General features: G+C 39.3%; 1 protein-coding gene across 1 annotated transcript in view; it reads left to right on the top strand.

Moving 5' to 3' along the window:
* LOC135476210 (signal peptide peptidase-like 3) overlaps positions 1–23,641 on the top strand; it is a 47,592-nt gene extending 23,951 nt beyond the window's left edge. Inside the window, exons 4-14 of the mRNA XM_064756156.1 lie at positions 2,089–2,186; positions 2,610–2,732; positions 10,388–10,466; positions 11,326–11,438; positions 13,563–13,669; positions 17,458–17,529; positions 18,127–18,215; positions 19,042–19,087; positions 19,333–19,486; positions 19,983–20,092; positions 20,756–23,641. Coding sequence (XP_064612226.1) covers positions 2,089–2,186; positions 2,610–2,732; positions 10,388–10,466; positions 11,326–11,438; positions 13,563–13,669; positions 17,458–17,529; positions 18,127–18,215; positions 19,042–19,087; positions 19,333–19,486; positions 19,983–20,092; positions 20,756–20,827 — 1,063 coding nt within the window. The 3' untranslated portion in view covers positions 20,828–23,641. The remainder of the gene's footprint in view (positions 1–2,088; positions 2,187–2,609; positions 2,733–10,387; positions 10,467–11,325; positions 11,439–13,562; positions 13,670–17,457; positions 17,530–18,126; positions 18,216–19,041; positions 19,088–19,332; positions 19,487–19,982; positions 20,093–20,755) is intronic.
* The last annotated feature ends 2,229 nt before the right edge of the window (positions 23,642–25,870 follow it).

Here is a 25,870-nt window from a genome sequence, read left to right as displayed (position 1 = left end):
TTTTATATTTACAATTATATAATAATGTATATAGTGTTTGTAATGTTGTACTGTTACACTTGTAATTGTACAAGGTCACATGTATAGATGTTTTCATGCACTCTTGTATTGTTGTCTGAGGAGACCCACTCATGGCCAGTGGCTGTTGGGAATCCTTGATAAATAAATGAAAAATTAAATTAAGTAAAAATCAAGGAAATAAAGTTGATGTTAAACTCGCCAGTGAGGAAGCAGGATGACTCTTAAAAACAAACCACATGTGCTAAAAATGATCAAATGAGCAGGTATCTGATAGTCCAAGGTGCCTCACTGGTTGTACATACATGGACATGCATGCCACAGTGATTAGCATATATATATTTCTGTTTTTCAGGCATTCTACTGTAGGAATGAGCTAGATTTTTCAGCAGATAAATTTTTTGTCAGCATATAAATTTATTTTCTCAAAGGTTTTGATCATGATGGGGACATGTAATATACATGTATCCACTATAAAACCAATTCTGCATTTCCTTTCCCATGATGGAAATTCATTCTTACACATGTAGAAGACAGTCTTGACGGAAATGAGTTGTACATTTACATATCCTTAGCTGTAAATATTCTTTTTGACAGTCTGATTGGGATATATCATTTGTGAGAAGTTGCAGGTGTTATTGACTGCAATTTTTGTTAAATATGGAAATTAGAAACAGGTGATCATTACAAATGCAGATTTATCACTGACAGTCATCTATGAATCGTTGACTTCGACTTTTTACACATTTAAGCATCAAGCTGCATGTATCTGTCAGTATTTTGTTACATTTTTAAGGCATTTTAAATGATTTCCACTTGTGACTGTCAGGGTGGAACATTTAATTTAGTTCTGCTAACTTTTGGGACAGATATTAGTAGTGTTGAAAGTAGAATATTACATTTCTATATCAGCCTTTTTGAAAAGTAAAGATATGAGTATGTTGTTCAGTAGATGGTCTAACCGTGTGAGAAAAAAGAAACTCAATATTCCTGCTAGAATTACACATATATTGACTAAAATGAGCAGACCAGGTGTCACAAATTTTAAAAGAAATAGGGTACTCAGTATGCTGGACAAAGTGCAGTGGAGTAACATAAGGCCTTTGTTATTCTGATGAATATGTATGTTTCTTGTGAACGATTCTATCGTGTTGTTAAAGGAGATAACTGAGTAATACATGTACATTTTAAATGTTAAAACTAGCATGCATAATGCATAGGACACTGATATCTCCTCTAGAAAATGCAGACATGTCAAACAGTTGTAGTCATTTTAGGCATTTTTTGGTAGAACTACAAACGTGGCATGTAAGCATCAGCACGCAGGCGATTTTAATACCATTAGTGTTTTCATCCAAATGGCATAAATTACATCTTGCTTACATGAAATGGCCCCAGCCAACTGTTGCAGGCACACATGTATTTTAAAGTATTCTCAGAAAGCTCTGATCATTATATCCCTGTAGCCTCAAAGTATATACATGTATATTCACTGAATAAATTTTCCACTGATACACTGTATGACAGTGTGAAATCAGTGCACATTAATGTGATTCTGTTCAGTGCTCTCTTCGAAAATGCTTTTTGGAGGTATAGTGTGGGAAATCATGCCACATCAAACATGGTGTGTCTATGGCATTGAAAGTGACCGAATAGAAGGTGATGCAATGATTATCTGGTGAAATACTCAGTCAGACAACTCCCCATATTACCTCATATTCCATTTTTGCTCCATTGTGTCACATTATGTAGTTTAAAGTTGAAATTTCGTACAAAAGTAGATTTTAAGATTGTAAAATGAGGTCTTGTTCTCTTTCTTTGAACTGGTAGGTGAAATACTGGTTGGCTCGGTATCAGTTTTGTGTGACTGATTGAGGGATCACGTCTGATGTCTTCAGCATGGCTTTTAAGTGAGGTAGCACATTAAATATGCATTGTGTCCGGCTTGTTACAAGGAGACAGGTTGTGACCAAAATAATGTTAAGATCAACATTAAACCCCAATAAAAAATATAAAATAAATGTTTCTTTTCTGTAGAAAATGTATAAAGTTTTGAGTTCCATTGTGCAGATCCCTGAACCTAGAGCAGGAGCGAATGGAGCGAGAGAAGGAGAAAGATGGCTATCCAGCTCAGAATGGAGCCACACCTCCAACTGAAGCTGACTCAAGTAAGGTGTAGACTGTCACGTGTTACTTTACCCAAATGAGTGTATTAACATGAAGTTGAAAGCACAGTGCTTTATCTTAGGGGCACACGATCATTCACATTTCGTGTGCCGAAAATTTCTATGCATGTAAGCAGCATTTTGTTGGAATAACATTGCTATCGAGCAAGTCAGCGATGCACTTTGTCTCGCATGTACTTTTATAGAGGGTACTGAACAGAGTGTGAAATTGGGGTATTTAGCGTTATATACTTTTAATAAAACTACATGTATTGCCCGTACTATGAAAGCCATATTTCTTGCATGACTTAAATTCATCATTTTATGGGCTAAGATTCGACAAAAAATAAAACTAGCAATTAAAAGTTTGATGTTTTGAAGGCTTATATAGATCTGTTTGTAAGTGACCTTTGTTTCTGTTTTCAGCTGACATGCAGACGATAAACTCCTGTCAGGCAATGTTCCTCCCAATCGGTGCATCTGTATCCCTGCTAGTCATGTTCCTCTTCTTTGACTCTCTCCAGATGATATTTGCTATATGTACTGCAGGTAAGTGACGTGTAATCCACTTCATGAATCTACCATTTCTACCCAAGACTGCAGCATATCTTGCAGGCAGTCTACATTTACTTTATTTTTACAGGAACAGTGAAAGTTGAATACCATAAATATGGCACAAACTCACAAGACTCCACAAGATTTATTGTACTACCATACATGTAACATGACGTAGTCCTTGCTGAGTTCATGTTTAAACATCATGAAACAAATCGTTTCTTTCTCAACGTCATTTGGCTGTGAAATACCATAATGCCGTGACAAATGTGACATATATCTGCGTGAAATATCAGTGAAGGAAATCCTGATACAGTACAGCTCAGGTTAAAAGTCAAAACCAGACAGCAGATTAGCGTGATCCTAGAGGTGTTTTTAGAGAGTGTGAAGAGGCAGACAGACAGACAAGACAGACAGTCACCAGCAGAGTCAATGACCTGTCCACTGTGACTGATCCTACACATGTGACTGAACATTGTTATGTCTACACGCTGGCTGTGGGAATTTGATGAAGCAAAAATTAGCTCTTCTTTAAAAGGATTTAAAAGAATTTTTGAAAAACTAAAACCATACGTGAAACGGAAATAAAATGTCTGATATGTGTCTCTTTGATTGCAACGTGGTAGTCTTCTTTTAAAGTAGTGATTTATGAATGAGTGCAATGGATCCCCACGACTGCTAAAACTAGCTTATTCTTCATCTCCTTAAAAGTGGACAAATAAGTTTCATTTCTTCTGGAGAAGGTTTTCCTTGTTGTGGGATTCATTTGCCAGTGAAAAATTATCCGCCACTCAGTAATTCAGCAGACAAAGTTTAACATCATACTTGACAATTTTTCAGTCATATGACAACGAAGGAATCCTTAATAGAATGCATGTGATGTGCCTCCTTTTTGCAGGACAGATTTCCACCGCTCTTTTATCTAGTGCAGCTTCACTGAGACGCCTTACCAAAGGCAAGTAAGCCTCCCTGCCTGAGCCATTATACTGATACTGGTCAACCAGTTGTTGCACTATCCACTTCATGCTGGACGCCAAGCGAGGAAGTTACAGTTTCCTATTTTAAGGTCTTAGATGTAACTCGACCCAGGATTGACCCTAGATCTAGCGCTCCAGAAGCGGACGCTCTACCAACTGTGCTATCAGGGCCGGTTTAAAAAAAAAAAAAATAGTTGAACTGATTTTGTTTCCCTGTGGTAGGATACTTATTGTAAGATAAGCTTTCCACTTTTTGGGCAGCTAGTATATGTTCACATAGCTGAATATACGGGGACTGCACCCTTGCTTGCAAACTAGCTAAGATTAGTCAGTAGACTGCACCCTCGCTGGCAAACTAGCTTAGTCAGTAGTCAGAGACTGCACCCTCGCTGGCAAACTAGCTAAGACTAGTCAGTAGACTGCACCCTCGCTGGCAAACTAGCTTAGTCAGTAGTCAGAGACTGCACCGTCGCTGGCAAACTAGCTAAGACTAGTCAGTAGACTGCACCCTCGCTGGCAAACTAGCTAAGATTAGTCAGTGGTCAGAGACTGCACCCTCGCTGACAAACTAGCTAAGATTAGTCAGTAGACTGCACCCTCGCTGGCAAACTAGCTTAGTCAGTAGTCAGAGACTGCACCCTCGCTGGCAAACTAGCTAAGATTAGTCAGTAGTCAGAGACTGCACCCTCGCTGGCAAACTAGCTAAGATTAGTCAGTAGTCAGAGACTGCACCTTCGCTGGCAAACTAGTCAGAGACTGCACCCTTGCTGGCGCAGATTAGCTAAGCTAGCTAAGATTAGTCAGTAGTCAGAGCTATATTCATACCTTTGACGATAATCCAACTCTCCTCGGCAGGTCTCCAACACAGCTCTGTAGGGGATTCGTCATTTGTCAGTAGGGCGTTATTTAGTTTCTCAGAGCGCGATGTGGGAGGTAAACAGTTGACTTTTAGCCTGAGCTGTACTGTATGTCTCCTCTTTATATGACAACGGGTGTCAAACATGTATGACACGTTTTGCAGTTTTGTTTTAAAACGATCATTATTTGTATCATGAGGAAATATTGTCCAAAAGCCTTCGTGATTTATGTAGCTAATTTGTACAGCATGTGTTCCACCAAAAGCCATGTTGATCATGGTACAAAGGAAAAAGGGTCTTGTTTGGATTTGTCTGCCCTTTTTATTGTACAAAGCAGCCTTGACATGAAAATGAGACATGAGAATCATCAAAATCTTTATAGTAGCAATATTCTCAGACATTGATATCCCTCAGTAGTACTCAGACACAAAATTAAGCTCTATTGACAATCTGATTACAACTTTTATATGTTTCATCATGATAATATAAACCAGGTAGAATCCACAAAGTTGGGGAAAGGACCCTTAGGCTCACAACTGGGAAAATTGTAATGCAAAACTACATAATTGGGAATAACATGTATCATAGCTATGATTTTCCAGTTTTGTGGACTTTACAGTGAACTTAAGTCAGATACGTGTACCTTGAATAAAAACTTGTGAAGGCATATATGTTTAAGTTAGTGAAAATCAAACATACAAACCTTCACTTCATATATTATACCTTACTCCCACTGTTCAAACAAAAAAGAGAGGTGTGCGTATCTGATAAGTGTATATTTTGGAAGTCCCCCAAATTTGGAAATCAGACGATTTGGGAGCTTGGCCAAATATAGGCCCCTGGAGCATAGGTAGATTATGTCTTGATAAAATAAATGTCTGAAAGGCAGTTATGATTTCCAGCTGACATGAGAGGCATAGTAGGTGATGGCCCTGTACAATCTCCAATAAATGTGTTTCTTTGTTGTACTTTGTACTCAGGCACAGCCCACATGAGTGTGCCGCCGATGGATGGTCCAGTCTTTTCCTGTTTTGTAACATGAAAATAATGCCACGTAATTATTCTGAAATAATGTTAAAACCCAGTCAAACAATCTCCGAGATTGTGAGGACCCATAGAGTTGACCATACGAGTATGGGCTGTCTGGACACTAATACTGTAAGCAGACATGCTATAATCCGTAATCCAGCTCTGTTGATGGCAGTAGTATTGTAGGTGTCTTGTACATGTTGACTAAGAGATCTGTCACATGGCACAATAAGTAGAGCTCTAGCTCCTCAATCATAAGATACTACATGTAGATGTGAATCTTCATACAACTGCATCAGTGAAAACTCTTAAATGTGTTTTCTATGTTTGGGAGCCTGTAGTGATCAGTCTCTCTAACCTCTTAATTTCAACTTTCATGTGATGAACACTTATAGTATCACATGACTCAGCCAATCAATGAAGCAGCAGAGAGCTCCTTTAGATGTGAATGTGAGCTCATTTCCTTGCTCCAAAGGGGGAAACAACCATGCTGGTGGAGGTGTGACCGTGTAGGTAGACTGATAGGGTCAAGAAGAAATTGATGGCAGTTACACGACTTCCCCAACAGTTCATTGTTGAGCATTTCAGTAATTAAATTCTCGTAAAATAATCTTCTCAGTCAAACCAACATGAGTTGTCTAGAAATGCAGTTCTCTTTGTTCTTGGCAATGGTAGACATTCTGTGTCTAGATGTAGGATAATTATCAATTTAAGGATGTCACAAACTGGCCTTAAATTGCCTGTCTATTCCTAATGTGCATGGTATGCAGGACTTGTGTGGCTGTTCACGCAGTAGTGGTCTGATTGAAAACTGTCTTCCATCATGCTAGTAAGCCTACCTGTGTGTCATATGTGGGAAAGTTTATGTGTAACTTTCTACAGGTGGGTGGTTTACCCCGGGGCAAATTCCTCCTTCACATGAAGCTGATTGCCTTCCAAATATTGTCTAACTGGGCACATACATGGAGCAGAATTGATGGAGTTGATGAAAAACACTTAATTGAATAAAAGCCAAGCCAGGAGTCTTGAGGTAGCCATCTCGTCTCACTTTAATCGCTCTTTCTCCTGTAAGAGAAATAGTACTGATGAACATTGTAGCACCATCATTCTACAGGGAAACGATTGCTCTTTTCTTCCAATATTTATGCACTCATGAATTTCAAGGAAGCGCTGCAGAATTTCTCAAATAAATCTCCTTCCAATCACCCAGGGCATCATTCCATTTCTTCATTAAGGGTATTTCAGGGTATCATGTTTGGTATTTTAGTGGTAATGGTTTGTTCAGAGCCTTAAGAGGCTTCCCCACAAGGCTCAGTAATATGTGCTCATCTTTGCGTGTTATTCCGGTTGTGATGTCTCTCCAAATTTCAAATTGATTTTCCATGAAGGTGACCTTGCTATGGGCATTTTTGTGATTATTTCTGGGCTGCATTGTAAGCGATAGCCTGATAATGTTATTATATTAGATTTTTATGGCAATCTCAGAATAATGATTCTGATATAAATGTGCAGGTACGCATAACTGTGCGATAGTCTTATATCTGAAGTGACAGACTACAGTTTTAGTTGTCTTAAAGCTGGCTTCAGTTCCAAGCAGAGTCATATCAAGGGCTTAAAAAAGGTTACGTCTCATGATTTCTCTTGCTGCATGTAGCTAGAACCGAGAACATGTGAATCTGACATCATTCAGTTGTTTCATCATTAAAGCTCAAAGTACCAACTGTAAATGTGTGATACTCAGCACCATGATTAGGTTAATTATGAAAGAATATTTCATGTGAAACCATACACATGCAAATAACATTATTAGTGTGTAAGTAGGTGGTCATTCCGGGATCCCACTGACTGTTGTGTAAACTTTTATATATGATTGGGCAAACCAAACCTGTTTTTCTGAATTGTTTGTGACTGAGTCTGTTTTTGCTCGCAGTCAGTATTGCCTCTACTCCATGTTGAGTCTTTTTTTTTTTTTTTTAGATAAAATAGTCTGGTTGGTCAAGGAGATTGCAGGCTGTTCTGCAACCTCTATGTAGATCTACATCTATGTGTATTGACATCAGATGTGTTGCTGTGGTACAAGGAATTACAGTCAACAACATATGGCTGGAGATACTGCCTTAGTGCAACCAGGCCTGGGAAAGTTTATATTGATAGTATGTATGCATCAGTGTGGTCTGATGTCAAGCACTAGTGAGGCTGACCCATTTTAGAAGGACAGGGAGACCAGGTTGTGATAGTAGCCTGTGGCAGGTGTCCAGTTTTCACATACCTGTCAGTTAATCAACAAATAGCTGGGCAGTCAAGGCTACAGGCAATCTGTCCTTGGCTCTCCTGAGCATCCAGTGAGAACTCCATGTTGTGTCTTAACTGGAATAGCTTTTAATAGTTTACAACCTTTCCAAGAGCTGTGATTAAAGAGTTATTACATTGTCAAAACATCTGTGTCATAAAAATGATAAGGATCAAAATGCTTTCCTAGATTGAAAAAATAATGCAATGTATTAATACTGCTATTGTAGGTTTCAGAGGATAATACAGATACAGAGGGTTTTTTTGTTGTTTCCAATTTTGCCCTGTGTGATATCACACAAGAACATCTGATCTCATTGTTCACTGTCACATAGCCACAAATGATGCTGTACCTCAAAAACGCTCTTAAGCTCATCCTGCCTAATCACCTTACTTGACATCATATCTGCCCAATTCCGCGTTGCATAAACTGAGGAAGATTTTGTTTGGGGGAAGTCTACGGTTGTGGCAGTTCAATGGTCATTCATTGTAAATGACTGCAATAGGAATTGTAAATTCTTTCGAACCATAGTATTATCTCTGTTCCATAGGATTTCCTTCCTGTAATTTTAATATGTCCACCGAATTTCTATTGGAACTAGAGTAGCACTATTTTGACTCCTCATTGAACCTCTTCAGTGGCTATCTCTGAGGCAAGTTCTGTGTTACCCATAAAATGATCTCAGTTGGGAATAGAAATGGTCCTAAACAATTACAGACAGAAAACCAGTACATGTTGTGATAGTAATCTGTGGTAGCTATTTGTCAAAACTTGCTGCGATTAAATGCAGAGCATACGTGTAGGTGTATATACATGTATTAGGTTCAGGATAAAGACTATGCCTGAATGGGCCCGTAGAGGAAGTTTAAAGACTAATCCTTATTTTTGAAGTGTCATTAATATTCTCAAGGCTATTGTTAAAAAATTCTTTGTTGTCAGCAACCCATCCCACTAAGCAAAAAACAGTGTCTGTTAGTAGGTATTTTGTTTTTATTTGGGCTTACGAGATATGGATTTTAAAGAAATTAACATTGAGAGAAAAATGTGGAAATTGGGTCGGGTTACTCAAACAACGTATTTTTGATGATGTCCTAGTGTTTTCAGCGACTGCCAAATATACATACAACTTAGAATGTTCAAGCCCTTTATATAGTTCTTATGAAGTTTTGGGTCAAGGTGACCTGACAAGAAGTCTAAATATTCCTCTGTTTTCACTGCATTGTGAGGGTGCTTTGAACAAACAATGTTGACAACCAAGATGTTGACATGTCTTATTTGAAGAGAAGCCTTTAACACAGCCTGGTAGTAGTTAAACTCCCCATTTTGCCCAGTTTCACAGCACAGAAGAATTTTTTTATTATCCCATGTTAAACTGATTAGGGAACTTCGTGTATACTTTGTTTGTTTACTGTATGACAGTACCAAAAAGGTTAAAGGACTGGACAGATATGCCGTCTGATAGCTCACCAGTTGCTCACTTCTGGCATTCCATTACCATTCGGTAGGGAAATTTTGACGTTGATCTCTTTTGTAGCTAAAGGTAAAAAACACGAAAAAAAAAAATGTCCTACTGTATCTTGTGACTTGTCGAAAGTGTTTGATAACCTTTGTTGATGAATGTCTACCCACCGATTCACCAGCAGCTGCCATTATGCTGGCCATCGTTGTAAACATGAAATATTCTTCAGTGTGGCATAAATAAATAAATTTATCACTTACCTGTTTCACAGTAAATATTTCAGGTGAGAATGACATCTCTATCAAATTCGCAAACGCTTTTCTCTTCAATTTCCCATCGTACGTGTACTCAGAATAACTTTTTTGCAAATTTTTTTTACTTGCCTGTGTTACATGTATATGATACCAGTATGTAATCAAAAATAGTTATCGGACATTTGAGACAAGTAACACTAGGACTTAAATTTGCCTTCAGTGATAAATGAGTTCAACTCAAAACACCCCAATTGCCAGGGCTGCGTGATTATAGTGCTGTAGTCTGTAGATATGCTGACAGCTAACTGGAGCATTCCTCCAGTGTACCACAATCACTCCACGGGCACACCACTGGCAGGCTAGAGGGTGGTGGAGCCTGACATTTTCAGTACCTTGTCACATCTGGTGTGCATACCTCGGTGCAAGTGCTGCCTACTTAAGTAAATCTGTGAATGTTGGTGTTGCCTGTAGAGCAAAACATGGCTTTTCAATTATGAATATCCTGTACTTCACTTAAATTTTGACCTGTAAGAAATACATTTTCACAAGCACCCAAAGGCCTAAAAATGACATACTTTTGGAACCAATGTTCCAGTTCTTCTGATAAGAAATAATCACCAAAGATCTTAGTCAGTTAGATCCAAGCAAAGTGCGTCGCTTCAAGAAGAGTTGGTGAGAAACAATGTACCTGTCCAATATAAATGAGTGCCTGGGCAGAATCGGAAATCATGCAGTATATGGATGTTGATGATGAACTACATGTGAATATGTGAATATTTTCAGTGCTGGCCACAGTGGCATTTGCTTTCCTGCTCCTCCCCATGTGCCAATACTTAATCCGACCCTGTACCACCGGGCAAAAGTAAGTACTTCCTGCACCCCCATCCCCTGACCTCTCCTCCAAGACACACCCTGCTATGTAATGCTCTGACTTGAGACTGGGGTTTAATCAGAATAATTAACGAGCAATTAACAAGTGTAATGAAATGTTAATGGGCAAGTGGTTTAGGCGTTTTCATTCAGTTTGATACATTAAATTTTTCATGCTACATGTAAGTTTTTTTTGTCAACATTTTTAACTGTACCATTCCATTACTCCATACTTTATGTACATTTTGTAACTAGACGTCCAGTGAAAAAGTTTAAATTAAAAGCGCTCCTGACATCCTTGGAACACTTACGTATATATAGATCAATATAGTATACAACATAAAGTTTAAAAAGCATTCCTTTTGTGTTTGTGATGTTTCACAACGAAGATATCACATTTGAAAATAAGCAAAATCACTCACATTCAGGTAATTGAAAACATTGCTATCTTATAAATTTTGTCCAATCAGTCACAAGGGAATTCTTTAACACAAGAAAGGTAGCTGTTTCCGCTGATGTCATCCGAAACCTGTTTCGCCATTTAGCATTATGAGGGTTACATACCAGTGACACAACATGGTGTTTCCAGTTTGTCTAAAATGGCAGATCCTATGGCCTCGTAAGAATTTCAGCTTAAAACTTGATTTATAGATTTTTTATCTATAAATTTATAGCTCTTCCGGAGTACATGTAACTAAGGTTTTATTATTTGTTGTCTTTTCTTTTAATAGACTAGTATCTTATTATTGGACGACAAACTTTTTTCTGTTAGTAAGAATCTCTTGTTTCTGTGGTGCCCAAAGAACAAGGATTAATTAATAAATTAATTATCATATTTTCTCTCTCAACAGAATTTCCTTCGGTGTTTGTGGCCGTTTCACAGCAGCTGAAATTCTTTCATTCTGTATGTCCTTTCTCATTGTGTGCGTGTGGGTGCTAACAGGCCATTGGCTGCTAATGGATGGTAAGAGATTTTAAATGGGACAATTCTTCTCTTTGAATCCGATGTTCTATTGATTGGGTTAAAACAAACAGCCCACTTTTCAGGCCTTGAGTATTAATTTCTTGCCAGTACAAGAATGTATTGTTGGTATTATTAATGTTTTAGTGTTGGTGGTAATGGTATAGCAGTAGTGAAACTAAAATCTCAACATGTATATGATAGAAATAACAGGCAAAAAGCCTGTTTATTTATGAATGAATGAATAAGGCTGTGAATTTATGGCATAATAAAGTTATGTGCATGTACAAGTTTGTGTTGTGGAAACAGTGTGTTAATTTATGTATTTGGTTAGTGTTGTATGCTGTACTCAAGAATATTTCACTGTGATATACAAGGGTGGCCAGCATTATGGTGGGAGGAAACCGAGCAGATCCCGGAGGGAACCCACGACCATCCGCAGATTTCTGTAAGAACCTCCCACGTAGGGAAACTGTGTAGATGATGTTTACTCGTTAGCTGTGATGAAGAGTGTGCTGTAACTCTTAGAGATTTGTTTAGTCATTATGCAGGTCAAGGAGTCATTAACCCCATATGAGCTGAAGCACTTCTCATTTCAGTGGGTGTTGATATCATATCCTGACATTCTTCATCTGTTGATACTTCCCCTTCATCTGTAGATACTTCCAAATGTAATTGTGGGTAATATGGGAAGGAATTGGCTAAATTGAGACATGTTTCATCAAAATTCTTTGTTAACATTAGAATATCATGCCAGTCATAGGAAAGGTCCTGCACTATTTGTACACTATAATCAAGGTATTAAATGGGTCAAATTCTTTTGCTTTTGACTTTTTATGATTTATTTTTTGGGCATACCCAGGATTGTTTCTCTGAATGTATTCATGGAAATATCATCCAATATGTAGTCGGGTAAAGGACTAGACAGGTAAAACCTATTTAACTCGAAAGCGGGATTCTCAAGCTTCTGAAAACTGTGATATTTTATCATTTTAATGAGATTTCACAGAATAACATGTGGAACAAAATGTCAGTACTGCACAAATGGCTGGTGTGAATCGAGGCAGACATCCTGAGAATTTTATCCAGTCAAACATGTTGCTATCAGATTGCGTGGCCTAAGCTGTGACATAGCCTTTACCCATTCATGCCATGAAGAGACATATGATAACACAATATTACTGCATAAAACATCATTTTGAGATCGCGTAAAACCATTTAGTTAGGTATAAAGGGGCCATTTTCACACTGCGCTGTGAGACAAGTCCGTATCATTTACAGGCCACCACAGAGGTAAAATCAGTTGACTTACCAGCCGTGTTATATTCAACAGCAGTGTCAGACAGTAGCATACAGCCTAGGCCTAATCCGCATTCATCTCCCCAGTAGACCCTAGACCCATTTAGACACGCTGTTCAAATTATACAAATATATTTTTTGTCGTTTATTTCACCATTTAGTCAGCAGTTTCTAACTAACAAATATCATTCAGTGAAAAATTTATCAGGGATGCCAAAGGCTTGTGGGAATAAGAAAACTGCATCTCACAGGACAAAGCTTAAAATTAATTAAATTTTGTGATATAATTTTTTCTCTAAGTTTATGAGAATTGAAGAATTTAAATTTTGCTCCTTTGCCTTTCATGCATACCAGGGATGATTTTTTTCTGTTTTCTAAAGTGAAAAATACTCTAAAATTATTGAAACCCCATGTTCATAGGTAGGTCGGCACTGCTCTCACTTGGAAGCCACCCGCACAAAACTGAAGCATAAAATTCAGCGTTAGTCGAATTCCTAAATCAGCCTCAGTGGTGCTAAGATTTATTTCGATTTGTTTCAGAATTGATCATGAACCTAGTTGTTCAACAATCCTATTGCAATTTTGTAAATATTTAATAGGGATGAAAATCACCAGCACAACCCCTTCGACCTGATCCAGAAATAACCTGGCCGTGCATCTGCAGGCTACTTAAACTGTCAGTGATATAGCAGGCTTACTGTATCAAGTTGAAGCAGTGCAAGAAATATCCTTCCAGCGTTGAAGCTGTGTCAAGACGAAGTTTCACTGTGCCTTGTTTTGGTACATTGATGACTGATGATAATATTGCTGTATTTGTCTGTATTGTAGCTCTGGGCATGGGCCTATGTGTGGCGTTCATCGCGTTAGTGCGGCTACCCAGCCTCAAGGTTTCCACCCTGCTGCTGGTGGGACTGCTGGTCTATGATGTCTTCTGGGTGAGTCTCATCCCTACTTTCTCTGTCTCTGCTAACGTTCATTACTCAGCCCTGCTCCTGACTGTGATAGTACAGGTAGATTAAATAATTTATGAACTGGTCTATATGTGTTGACATATATTTAGGTAAGTCTTTTGATTACAACTAGTGAAGTACCTCAGTACAGCTAAGAGTAGTTTATATTCGGATGACAAACATATCTGATTAGGTTAGGGTTCTAAGGGCATCCCTGCACCATGTGACTAGGTTAGGCTTCTAAGCGCATCCCTGCACCATGTGACTAGGTTAGGCTTCTAAGCGCATCCCTGCACCATGTGACTAGGTTAGGCTTCTAAGCACATCCCTGCACCATGTGACTAGGTTAGGCTTCTAAGCGCATCCCTGCACCATGTGACTAGGTTAGGCTTCTAAGCGCATCCCTGCACCATGTGACTAGGTTAGGCTTCTAAGCACATCCCTGCACCATATGACTAGGTAGGCTTCTAAGCGCATCCCTGCACCATGTGACTAGCTTAGGGTTCTAAGCGCATCCCTGCATCATGTGACTAGGTTAGGCTTCTAAGCGCATCCCTGCACCATGTGACTAGGTTAGGCTTCTAAGCGCATCCCTGCACCATGTGATTAGGTTAGGCTTCTAAGCGCATCCCTGCGCCATGTGACTAGCTTAGGCTTCTAAGCGCATCCCTGCACCATGTGACTAGCTTAGGGCTCTAAGCACATCCCTGCTGTACCAGAGAGGCCCTGCTGAAGTGAATAGCTGTGCATGTTTTTGGACCACATTGTATGCATACATAATTTGAATTGTGAAGTGAGGATTACTGGTACCATTCATGTCATTGCCCTGGTATATTAATGTATATACACGCACAGGGACATCAATGTGAACAAAATAAGTGACTAGGGTGTGTGTCCTTCTCCTGCTTGGTGCCCGTAATTAAGCAAGTCTGAGTAATCAACCACAGGGCCATGTAAAATATTTATCACAATTATAACAAATCTTTGATTGAGAACTCCCTCAAATTCATTAGTGGAATTCGTTGGGTGTGTGTTTAAGGAAAGAAGACTGGCCAGCACATATATATGCGTCTATGTAAAGCTATAGCTGTATCAATAAAGCTGAAGCTGTAAGTCTATTTAAACAAAATTTATTTAAACCCTCAAGGTGATTTATATACCTATGATGTGATTTGCACTCCCCCTTTTTGGGCATTTCCTGCGCCTCTGACAAGTGTATGTCAACACCTTAACCAGCCTGATCAGCCAATGGGAATCGAGGATCGCGGATGATGAAGGGACAATGTTTGATATATTTGATATATTAAGCCATTAAGTCATCATTAAGTAGTGATATCATCTGAATGTTGGCGGTCGATATGAATATCCTGAATTATATCATGGCACCTTTACAGTGCTGCTAGTGAGCACATCAGAAGGTATATTATGTTGTCTAGTGTTTTATGGGTGGGGGAAATATAGTATTCCTGCGGTAAACCATACACCAGTGTTTAACAAATTACTAACGAACACTCCCACATATGACATACACGTACAAATATACCAACCATATTAGTGGAGGACAAGTGGTCTTGGACGAACATTATTTAGCCACATGGGTATTGTTAACTGCTTCTGGTCACCAAGGTGGCAAAAACAGCCAGGGAAATTTGTGAATTCCCTGTCGTGGGCATTGGCGATTGAAAGGCAAGCACCTTTAACTATCAGACACAGCCCTTATAGCAGCATACATTGTTGTGTATGCAAATATTGTCACAAATAAAGACTCGCTCCTGTCCGTTCACCTGCAGACTTAAACCTACATGTATTTACATAGAAATGCTGTGGTAATGAATCCTGCAGGTGTGGTGATACATGTGACACTCTGCCAGATTGGTTTGTGTGACCTAGTTTGTCAGAGATAATGCTATCGTTAAATGTGTATATAGAGTCCAGGATCATCTACTCGAGCTGAATATATTATTGACCTTGAATAAACAACATATACCAGTATCTGAATTATGATGATAATGGCTTTAGGTAACAAGTCATGATAAAGGTTTCTTACATTACCCTATTTTACTTGTTAATGTTATTTGAGGTTTGCAGTGTAAATATTCACTGCTGGATATACAGGATTTGACATGTATCACTGCTTATTTCAAAAGTGTCAAAGTTCACAGTCATTGTTCAGTGTGACTTGTTATAAGCTGTCCCTTTTATTAGAGAGTAGTGGTATTGTGAGGCATAAACATTGACAGATGTATACAGGACCTACTAGCTCAGCTCTCACCTTGCCTGTGAAGGGTTGTAATTGCTAGGCCACATCAGGTGTGGGTTGAACACCAGGGACCAAAAATCAGTCTGGAATACAAACCACATTTGTTATGAAGTACGAGGGAAATGTATAAGGTTTGAAAATGTGTAGCCATTCACATGCACTGTGACCGAATTTGTGTCCGATGAGGAATTCAGGCAGCCAGATCCGTTTTTGTCTTCGCCTTTCGTCTGTTTTACTTCTGACCAAACAGCATCAACATCATTGACTTACAAAGTAACTTCACTCGAGACATGACATTGGGTAACAAGTGGGTTGAACAGCTGATTGTGAAAGTTGAGATGAATAAACTACAGTGCAATGTCAGCATGTTAGATTTGGCAACATTAACTTAATATTTGTTTTATTGGACTAACGTACTTTCAGGTGGTATCAAAACCTGGCTACCATCTGGTATTTAATGGCTAAAATTGTGTGGTGTATTTTATGTTGGGTAAAAATAACGTAAGTTAACGTAAGTGTAGGTTAATATAGGGAATTAGTAGTTTACACCTGCTTGCGCAGCCTTTACAATGTGGCAGTTTGCAGAATCTAATGTTTATCAAAGACCGCTTGTGCCCCTTTTATATATATATATATATATATCAGCGTCGCATTCGAGAAAGTTTGTCATTAACTGTGTTCACTGTGGGTACTCTGGTTTCTACCGCCCAAAAATTCTTGAGCGTGGTTTTAACAACCATCAAATATACATGTATACATAAATAAATCAGGAGGGTTATCAGGCACATATACCTGTCCAGTTGTAGTGGTTAAGACTTGAGATTTCCATAAATTCACAAACATGATTGCTGTGATAGCCATAAAATATTCTAGACCTCTTTGGTGGTCTAATGGTTACAGACCCTGGGGTCAAACGCAGGTCGAGTTACACCAAGGACTTTAAAAATTGCTTGCTGCTACCTTTCTTGGCACTCAGCAGTCAGAGGTTAGAGTAAGAAAACTTGACTGGTTGGCCTGTCGTTGGTATAATGTGACTGGGTGGGGATATCATGTCTGATGTCTTCGGCATGATGCTTCAGTGGCGGCTTGGACTGATCCTGCCACAAGAAGACATAGTATATGTGCACATGACTCCCAGATACAAGTGAAAAATTGTAAATTACAATGTTAAAACCTAGCATACCTACATAAAGTATTCTAAATTAAAGCATAGGACAAAAATGTACATTAAAATTGTGCTTGTAACCTAAGTTGTATTCCTAGACAAGTCTCAGCCCAAGGTATAGACTGCATTCTGTAGGTAACTTGTACTCGTGGCCATCTTTGATCTCTAACAAAAGAATTGCATAGTCACTCCTGGAGTGTGGCTCTCACAAAGTGCACACGATTCATTTGTCAGAGATCGAACATGGTCATTAAAGCAAGTCATCTATAATGTTCGCTTGGATATACATGTATCTTAAAACACTGTATGAAGAATTATAGACTGATGTCTTTTTCTGTTGTATTTCAGGTGTTTTTCTCATCATACATATTTAGTGCCAACGTAATGGTCAAGGTGGCCACAAGGCCAGCAGAGAATCCTGTAAGTATTGCGAGTTTTAAGTGGGACGACTTCATGTGCTGAAGAGCAGTTCATGATTGCAAGAAATTAAGCTTTATGTACTACCATTGCGACTGTTTTTTTCAAATTTACATGAAAGTGCATTCAGCTGATGTTAATTGATCAGTCAGTATGCAAATGTGAGATGAAAGATAGAAAGCTAAGTGATCAGAAAACGCTTTTCAGTAATATCATACTGTATCTCAGCCTTATCTCGAACTGGTGAGGTGTATACTTTACCTTGTGCTTAACACGCAATCAGTTCCAGCAGTCGACTATTGAGATGGCCTCTTTGAATTTCTTTGTACAAAATGTTGAATCTGTAGTTTTATACACATGGAAGAAATACAATTCTCTGTTAATAATAGGACATAAAATTTCACTAATGACCAAGAAACTCAATTTCCTTTGTTCTGGTAGTTCTGTTGATCTTATAAAGGTGTTTCAAGCTTCCTTGTGGAAGTGTAAGTGTTTTATGACCATTATTTGCCTCTGAAAATATACTTGTCCATTCCACATGTGTGTCCAGTTTTGACATTCAAAGTGATACCCTTAACATGACTGTTTGTTTATCCCAAGGTTGGGATTTTTGCTAAAAAGTTGCACTTGACTGGTCTGGTAAAGGATGCTCCCAAGCTCTCACTACCTGGCAAGCTGGTGTTCCCGAGGTAAGATGATTGCTCAGGCTATTGCTCGTGCTGTTACCATGGCTAATTGTGTTACCAGTCAAGCAGAGTCTGGTTTCCATTGGGGTTGGGTGGTGGGGTTGGAGTCTCTGTGGCCAAGGTGGTTAGTGTGCAAGTGCAGTGCAATGACCCATGAGCCTCTCACCGATTTGATCGCTGTGAGTTCAAGTCCAGCTTATGCAAGATCTGCAGCAACCTGCATATGGTCATGGGTTTACCCTAGCCCGGTTTCCTTTCACCGTAAGGCCATCGGCGTATAAGCGAAATATTTTTCAATATGGCGTAATAAGCCAGTCATATGAATAAATAAATAAATCGGGTTTCCGTGCATTTATTCATACATTTTTCAGAAAGATGACGAAAGTTGATTCTGGTAAAGAAAAGATAATTTTAAATTAGATCAAGGTTACAGGTACCACAGTGATGCTTTAGCACTAGTAATATTGTATGAGTGAAAGGTGAAACATAGGCATTAAATCGATTCGTCATTTTCACCTTTCAGAAAGTGAATGTCACATTTACAATCTTTCTTACTGTTTCCTGCAATATACCAAAGTTTTGGGGAAATGGATTTAGGTTGTTCGAAAGTATATGTTTATATGTACTTGTAGACAAAAGAGTGAAATTGTAGGCCTCCTTCTAAACATTTTAAGCAGATCATTTAAAATGTGGGTTACTCTAAACAGGTCTCAGCTGTTTTTGCTGATAAGTTTTTGCATCTGGATCTCAGCACATCGCTGTTGACTAAAGATATATTGTGTGAAATTTAGTTTATCATATCAGTCTGTTTTTTTTTTTTTCTTCACAGCATGCAGAACTCCAGTCATTTTTCCATGTTAGGGTTAGGAGATATAGTGAGTATATCTGGTTTTTATTGAAATCTTGATAAAAGTTACCATTGGTATGAGAAACCATTCTTAATTTCTTTCTTCGGGTGGAAAAACACTTTTATGCAAGTGAAATACTGAATGGTGTGGTGTTAAAATCACCATTTAAATGCTAATGTCACTTGACGAAGTGCACAGTGGTGATACTTGGTCTTCCAAAAAACCCGTTCCTTGCACGTATGAGTACAGATACATGTTAATTTCCTTCCCAGGTTATGCCGGGGTTGTTGTTATGTTTTGTGCTACGCTACGACGCCTACAAGAGAGCACAGTTAGTCGGCAACGCAGAAACAGGAGTTCCCCCACCTCCAAATTATGTACAGCGAATCACATACTTCCATTGCTCACTTGTAGGATATTTTTTAGGTAAGTGTAAGGCTTATGGCAATGACTTTTACGGTTTAGCTCATACAGGATTCTCTGCGTTCATGTAATAAAAAATTTACCATCTTGTTACACATTTGGATATGACAATGCATCAGAGAAAGACAATATTCTCTACTTTCCTACAATTCTTACCCACCTGTTGCAAGTTATAGACGATGTACATCATTGTAAGTAAAATTAGGTACTGTCCTTGTCATCTGCTGTATTTGATAATTGTTCCAGTGATAAACATCAACAAGCCTGTCACTGAAAATGTCAGAATTTCTATCCTGAACATGCGTGGTTTTCTTTCCCCTTCTGTTAAACTTCAACCCATGACTGGTTCCATGTTCCAGTCTACATGTAGCCACTCTCGGTTTTGCTGTACCTCTGTCTTAAATTTCACAGGCTCCATGTTGAGGTGTGATGCTGACCACACCCCACACCCCCGAGGCAAGACCAGTAACTGACTTATTCTCCTGTTTCTTATCCTCAGGTTTGTTGACGGCCACTGTTTCCTCAGAAGTGTTCCGGGCGGCCCAGCCTGCTCTACTCTATCTTGTACCCTTCACATTGCTGCCCCTGCTTACTATGGCGTACCTCAAGGTAAACTGTTATACTCTCATCTGTTGAAAAAATAAGCTATATAGTTTTCTTTTATTTTTTTTTTTTTTTTTTTTTTTTTTTTTGCTAATTAACTCTGTGCTGCTGTACAAATATTGCTGTCAACACTGTGGCTTAGTGTTAGACTAAGCCACAGTGGGTCTGCCCTCCCCCCGGTTTCCTTCCACCATAATGCTGGCCGCCATCGTATAAGTGAAATATTCTTGAGTATGGCGTAAAACACCGCTCAAATAAATAAATCAAAACAAGAATTGTGGAGAATTATTACACACTGTACTTGACCTAATTTATTTATTTATTTATTTATTTATTTGATTGGTGTTTTACGCCATACTCAAGAATATTTCACTTATACGACGGCAGCCAGCATTATGGTGGGTGGAAACCGGGCTGAGCCCAGGGAAAACCACAACCATCCGCAGGTTACTGACAGACCGTCCCACGTACGTACTTGACCTAAGGTTTTGCCTTTAAAATGTACTTTTAGAAGCCTTAAAATGATGCTGTTGGTGCCAGCACTTAAGTTTTTCTAACAAGAAATTAATCAGAAAAAAACTCCAAATAAGGTGGATGAAAAGATCAGAATCAAGCAAAATGTTTCCTTTGATGTAGATGACAAATGTGAAAATAGTGATGTTGTTTCAGGGTGACTTGCGAAGAATGTGGCATGAACCGTTCATCCAGGCAGGAGCCCCAGCCAAGTTCATGGAAGTCTGACCCTCTGCTAGAAGCCTGATGGCCTACTGGATGTCTGACTGCCTGCCTGCCTGCCATCTGGCAGCTAGAAGCATAACCACCTGTTGGTGACATGAGTGAAAGGTGAAATATTTGTGACAAGTAAGCGAATCAGAAGCGGAGAATAACAGCATTTGTTTTTTGTGCCCAGAAATGAAGGAATTTAAATTGAATTCAGGTATTGGAGGATATCAAGGAAATTGTGTGATGCTGAAGTCTTTCCGTGGCTAATTGTGAAACATTTATAAAGACGTACAATGTGTATGGAGTGAAGGACACAGAGTTTCAGCTTGTCCGTATTTCCTGTGCTGGGTGTTCGTGGACCTCATAGGTCAGTGACTCAAGAAGCAGGGTATTACAAGGGTGAGTTTGTGAAGGGTGAACAACCTCCCTGATTGCACAACGAAAGAAAACATTAAAACCCGTGCAACAGGAAAGACTTTTACTGACTTTTTGGTCATATGATCAGCCCTTCAGTAAGATTATTTCTGATTGGGTAGATGCTTCCATATTGTGGCCATAACACGTTTTATACACCAGTGGTCAAACTTCCACTTGTCATTTCCGTGTATTACTTATTTTATGTCCAAGAAATTTTACGTTTCATTTGGAAGTTTAACGTTTTTTAAGAAGACATGGAAGTTTATCAGGCTGGATTGTCACCTTGTGCTTTATGTGGTGGATTTTTGCTTCCTTACCAGAAAGTGGACTCTTGGTCTGGGATGCATGTGTGAAAAATCTACCAACTCCATCAGTGTGTAAGTAAAGATTGTGAAGTGTGAAAAAGAACATTACCTTATCCCTCAGAGAAAGGTTACCATGGTTGATCAACAATTTGTCTGGAGGTCAGCTGGTTTTGAATGACCATATAAGGAGGAGATGGGGAATTCCCAGGAGAATCTTTCAGAATGTAAATGCTGAGTGTACTGTTGGTTAGAATGCTTGGAGATGGGCAGAGGAAACACCCGTTTCATCCAAGTCAGTGTGGATTCAGTACAAAAGTGTATACATGTACACTAACAACTGAGTGTGTTTTGGACTGTTGTTTCATGAAAAAGGTGTTACGGTGCTTTTATTTGTTTCACTTGTACAAAGTTTACAAGTTGTGAAAAATTCCATGTGTTTTAAACCAGTTGGAGGTGCACATAGTGGTACATTATGTAAATGGGAGTTTTGAAGAAATCTGACCATCTGAAATGACAAAGTGAAATTTTTTTTTTTTATTTTTGGATTTTGAAGAAACGATGATCTTGGTCTGTTGAACATCAACCTGTACATGTCCAGGGTAAGACGTGTCCTTCTTCCACAACTCTACTGATCTCAGCACTACTCCCACACATCAAACAGGGGCCCTGTCCCACCCTGTTCTTACTCTCTAGGTCGAAAGAAGTGGGTTTAACAGCGCTTGACCTCATTCATTTGGATGGGAGGACAAGAGCTTGCTTCTTGTGACTTCGTCTTCCTGAAGGAACACATCCTATGTAGAAGTAACCGAGCAGGATGCTCGACCATCCAACTGTAGAAAGTTTGACCAGCCACTGCAGGATGTTTGACAAGGCACTGCAGAATGTTCGACAAGACACTGCAGGATGTTTGACCAGCCACTGCAGGATGTTCGACCAGCCACCGCACGATGTTCGACCAGCCACCGCAGGATGGTTAACGGGGCACTGCAAGATGTTCGACCAGCCACGGCAGGATGGTTAACGGGGCACTGCAAGATGTTCGACCAGCCACCCCAGGATGGTTAACGGGGCACTGCACGATGTTCGACCAGCCACGGCAGGTTGCATAATGAAATGTACATACAGAGCACAAAACACAAGGTGGACGAGTATTATGGGATAGTGGAAGTTCACATGTATTAGGCAGTGTGGAGACATTTTTTGTGCTGTGTTTATATTGTGGACTTCATTCTGCCAGGTTTCTGTTTTATATGGCCAGAACAAAGACAATCTTATTTATGTTTTATTTATTCATGAATGCCTCACTCCATTGAAAGCTTTTGGAGGTTGGATGAATGGATGTACATGTACTTGGGAGTTGCTATCCTGTATCATGCGAGTATGTATAAAATTGGTTTATCAAGGACAAGTGTGATTTGTCGATTTTGTCTTCACATGACTTTTCACTCCTCTGTTTATATCATTTACATGTACTTTATCTACTCTCTTTGAAACATATTTATATGAATTTTATAGGCTTTAAAAATGATTGTATAGGTCAATGTTTTATTTTTGTGTAGGTATGTAAAAGGTTGTAGTTTTTAATTCATGGTTTATATAGGAGCGTGCTATAGTGAAAAAAAATTCTTTCTGAAAAAACTCCATCTTCTGGACAAATTTAAACAAATTTGTTGTGGGTTTTGGTACTTCGATAGTTGTAATCTGTGAGAGAGCTGATCTTCCAGCATGTGTGTTCTAGCCTGTGACTTTAGTAAAAAATATGTGGTCTTCTGTAAAATCGTTCGTTAAAGTCATACTTTCTTTACGCTGGGTTTTATAAAGTGACAGAATGTCAGATTTTATTGCTTTGTCTTCAGTCTTAGAGATCAGGCAAAAAGAGTTATTTTTAGTTTTGTTAGGAATACGGCATACATATGTGCAAGTGAAGTTGAAATGTGTACAGTGGATATGATACGTTAGTTTTAACCTTTCGAGAAATCTTCCATCCTTGTGATCAGTAAGATATATATCTACATGTAAGATTATATGGAACTTGTACAGAAGTTAATATTAATCACTCTCCGGTCGTACATGGGAAGGTCTGTCAGCAACCTGCGGATGGTCATGGGTTTCCCCCTGCTCTGCCCGGTTTCCACCAACCATAATGCTGGCTGCCGTCGTATAAGTCAAATATTCTTGAGAATGGCGTAAAACACCAATCAAATAAATAAATATTAATCACCTCATGTTAGCCTCATGGACTGCAGGAAAAACAGAAAACATCTGGCAGTCATTTTACAAATCGGAACATTGTTATCTCTTTAGTGTCAAGCAAAGTTATCGCTTTGCTTAGAAACAAATGTCTGTTTCAAACCTGTTATGGAGACTGATGATCACTCCCGTAAACAGTGTCACGGTGTCCCTGATGGCGGTTTGTGATGGGATGAGGCAAGTTGTTAGGCTTTTTTTCTTTTTTCAAGCAACCTAGTTTTCTTAAGTAGGACACAAAAGATTTACCAGGTAAAACTGCCTGTATAGAACTTTGTAATTTCATTTTTTGGCATCTTCTTTGCATCGACCAATCAAAGTACGCTATGAAGTGTACTTGCAATTATAGCAGATTCTGTAGTGACCTGGGTGATTGCGTTTGACCCCGCCAGCACAAAACCTTCTTTTGTAATGGGTACTTATACCACATACATGTATCAAATGTTGTTATGGACTCCACGTATTCAAATATCTGCAAATTTCAGTCAATGGGTTTGTTTATTTCTTACTCATCTTGCTATCATTTGTGACTTATAACATTCATGAGTAAGCATCTTACACAGATTGTCATTATATACATATTATATACATTTATAAAGTTTGTGCTGCGCAGCCGCCAACAGTTTCCTCTAGTCTAAGACAGTGACACTTCTTTTCTGTGGAGTGACACTAGTGGACTCCAGGTGGTGACACGCCTTTTGTATGTATGCCAGAGGGGACAATGTTTGGGAGTGTCTGCAAGTGGCAGTGGCATGCGTGTTGTGTGTATGCCAGAGGAGACACTTTACTGGACTGTATGCAAGAGGTAGTTATCATGCTTGTTTGTATGCCAGAGGAGACACTTTTCTGGACTGTATGCAAGAGGCAGTGGCATGCTTGTTGTGTGTATGGCAGAGGAGACACTTTTCTGGACTGTATGCAAGAGGTAGTGGCATGCTTGTTGTGTGTATGCCAGAGGAGACACCTTTCTGGACTGTATGCAAGAGGTAGTGGCATGCTTGTTTGTATGCCAGAGGGGACACTTCTCTCGAGTGCATGCGAGAGGCAGTGGCATGCTTGTTGTGTGTATGCCAGAGGGAACACTTCTCTGGAGTGCATGGAAGAGGCAGCGGCATGCTTGTTGTGTGAATGCCAGAGGGGACACTTCTCTGGAGTGCATGCACGAGGCAGTGGCATGCTTGTTGTGTGTATGCCAGAGGAGACACTTTTCTGGACTGTATGCAAGAGGCAGTGGCATGTTTGTTGTGTGTATGCCACACTTCTCTTTTTTGTGCGCCAGAGGGGACACTTCTCTGGAGTGCATGCAGGAGGCAGTGGCATGCTTGTTGTATGTATACTGAATGATGAAGAAGCTTGTCATGGCAAAAACCATGCTCATGTAATTGCTGGTTTTTTGTTATGTTGTGTCCTCACAATGTCCGTAAAGGTTGAGGGAGGGGATTATCAGACACTTATCTGTTGGGATTTCCTGTGTATTAGACATTATGTGTAACAGTGCCCACGGTGTTATCAAGCAGAAGGCTGGGGCAAGTTGCTCCCAGTCAGCCAAATGCCATGGAGCCATTTAGGAATAAACTATAAACAAAGAGAGAAAGGTAGTTTGTTTCTGTTCATTATTAGCATTGTGAGTTCAATCCGTCTTGGAGAGGGAATTTGTCGATTCACTACTTGTGGGAGCCATGATGAGCCAGCAATTTATGAAGCATGAGTGGCTGTTAGTTCAGTCTAAGATTTGGAGATCGTTGTCTTCCACCAATATGGTGTGCCCATCAATGTAGGAAGTTCATCAGTAACTTAAGGCCCGTGGTTTACACCAATAGACAACTACGTGTTCAACAGTCAACCACTCATTGGCCATCAGACAACAGCACATCTGATTATTCCTTTTTGGCTCACCTGTACCGACGTAGCTTTCATGTATATCCAGTCATAGAGCAAACAATGTTAAACAAGATGTTAAGGGTGCTATCTTAAAAAAGTACTGCAGGTATTGAGCTCAGGGGGTGCACACATGTAGAGCAGAATAGCATGAGGGGGATATTCCATCGTCGAGTGGGTGTGTGCATATTAATACATTAAGTCAGGAATTCAG

This window comes from Liolophura sinensis, chromosome 10, assembly GCF_032854445.1.
Source record: "Liolophura sinensis isolate JHLJ2023 chromosome 10, CUHK_Ljap_v2, whole genome shotgun sequence".
NCBI lineage: Eukaryota > Metazoa > Mollusca > Polyplacophora > Chitonida > Chitonidae > Liolophura > Liolophura sinensis.
This window is presented reverse-complemented; position numbering and strand designations above follow the sequence as displayed.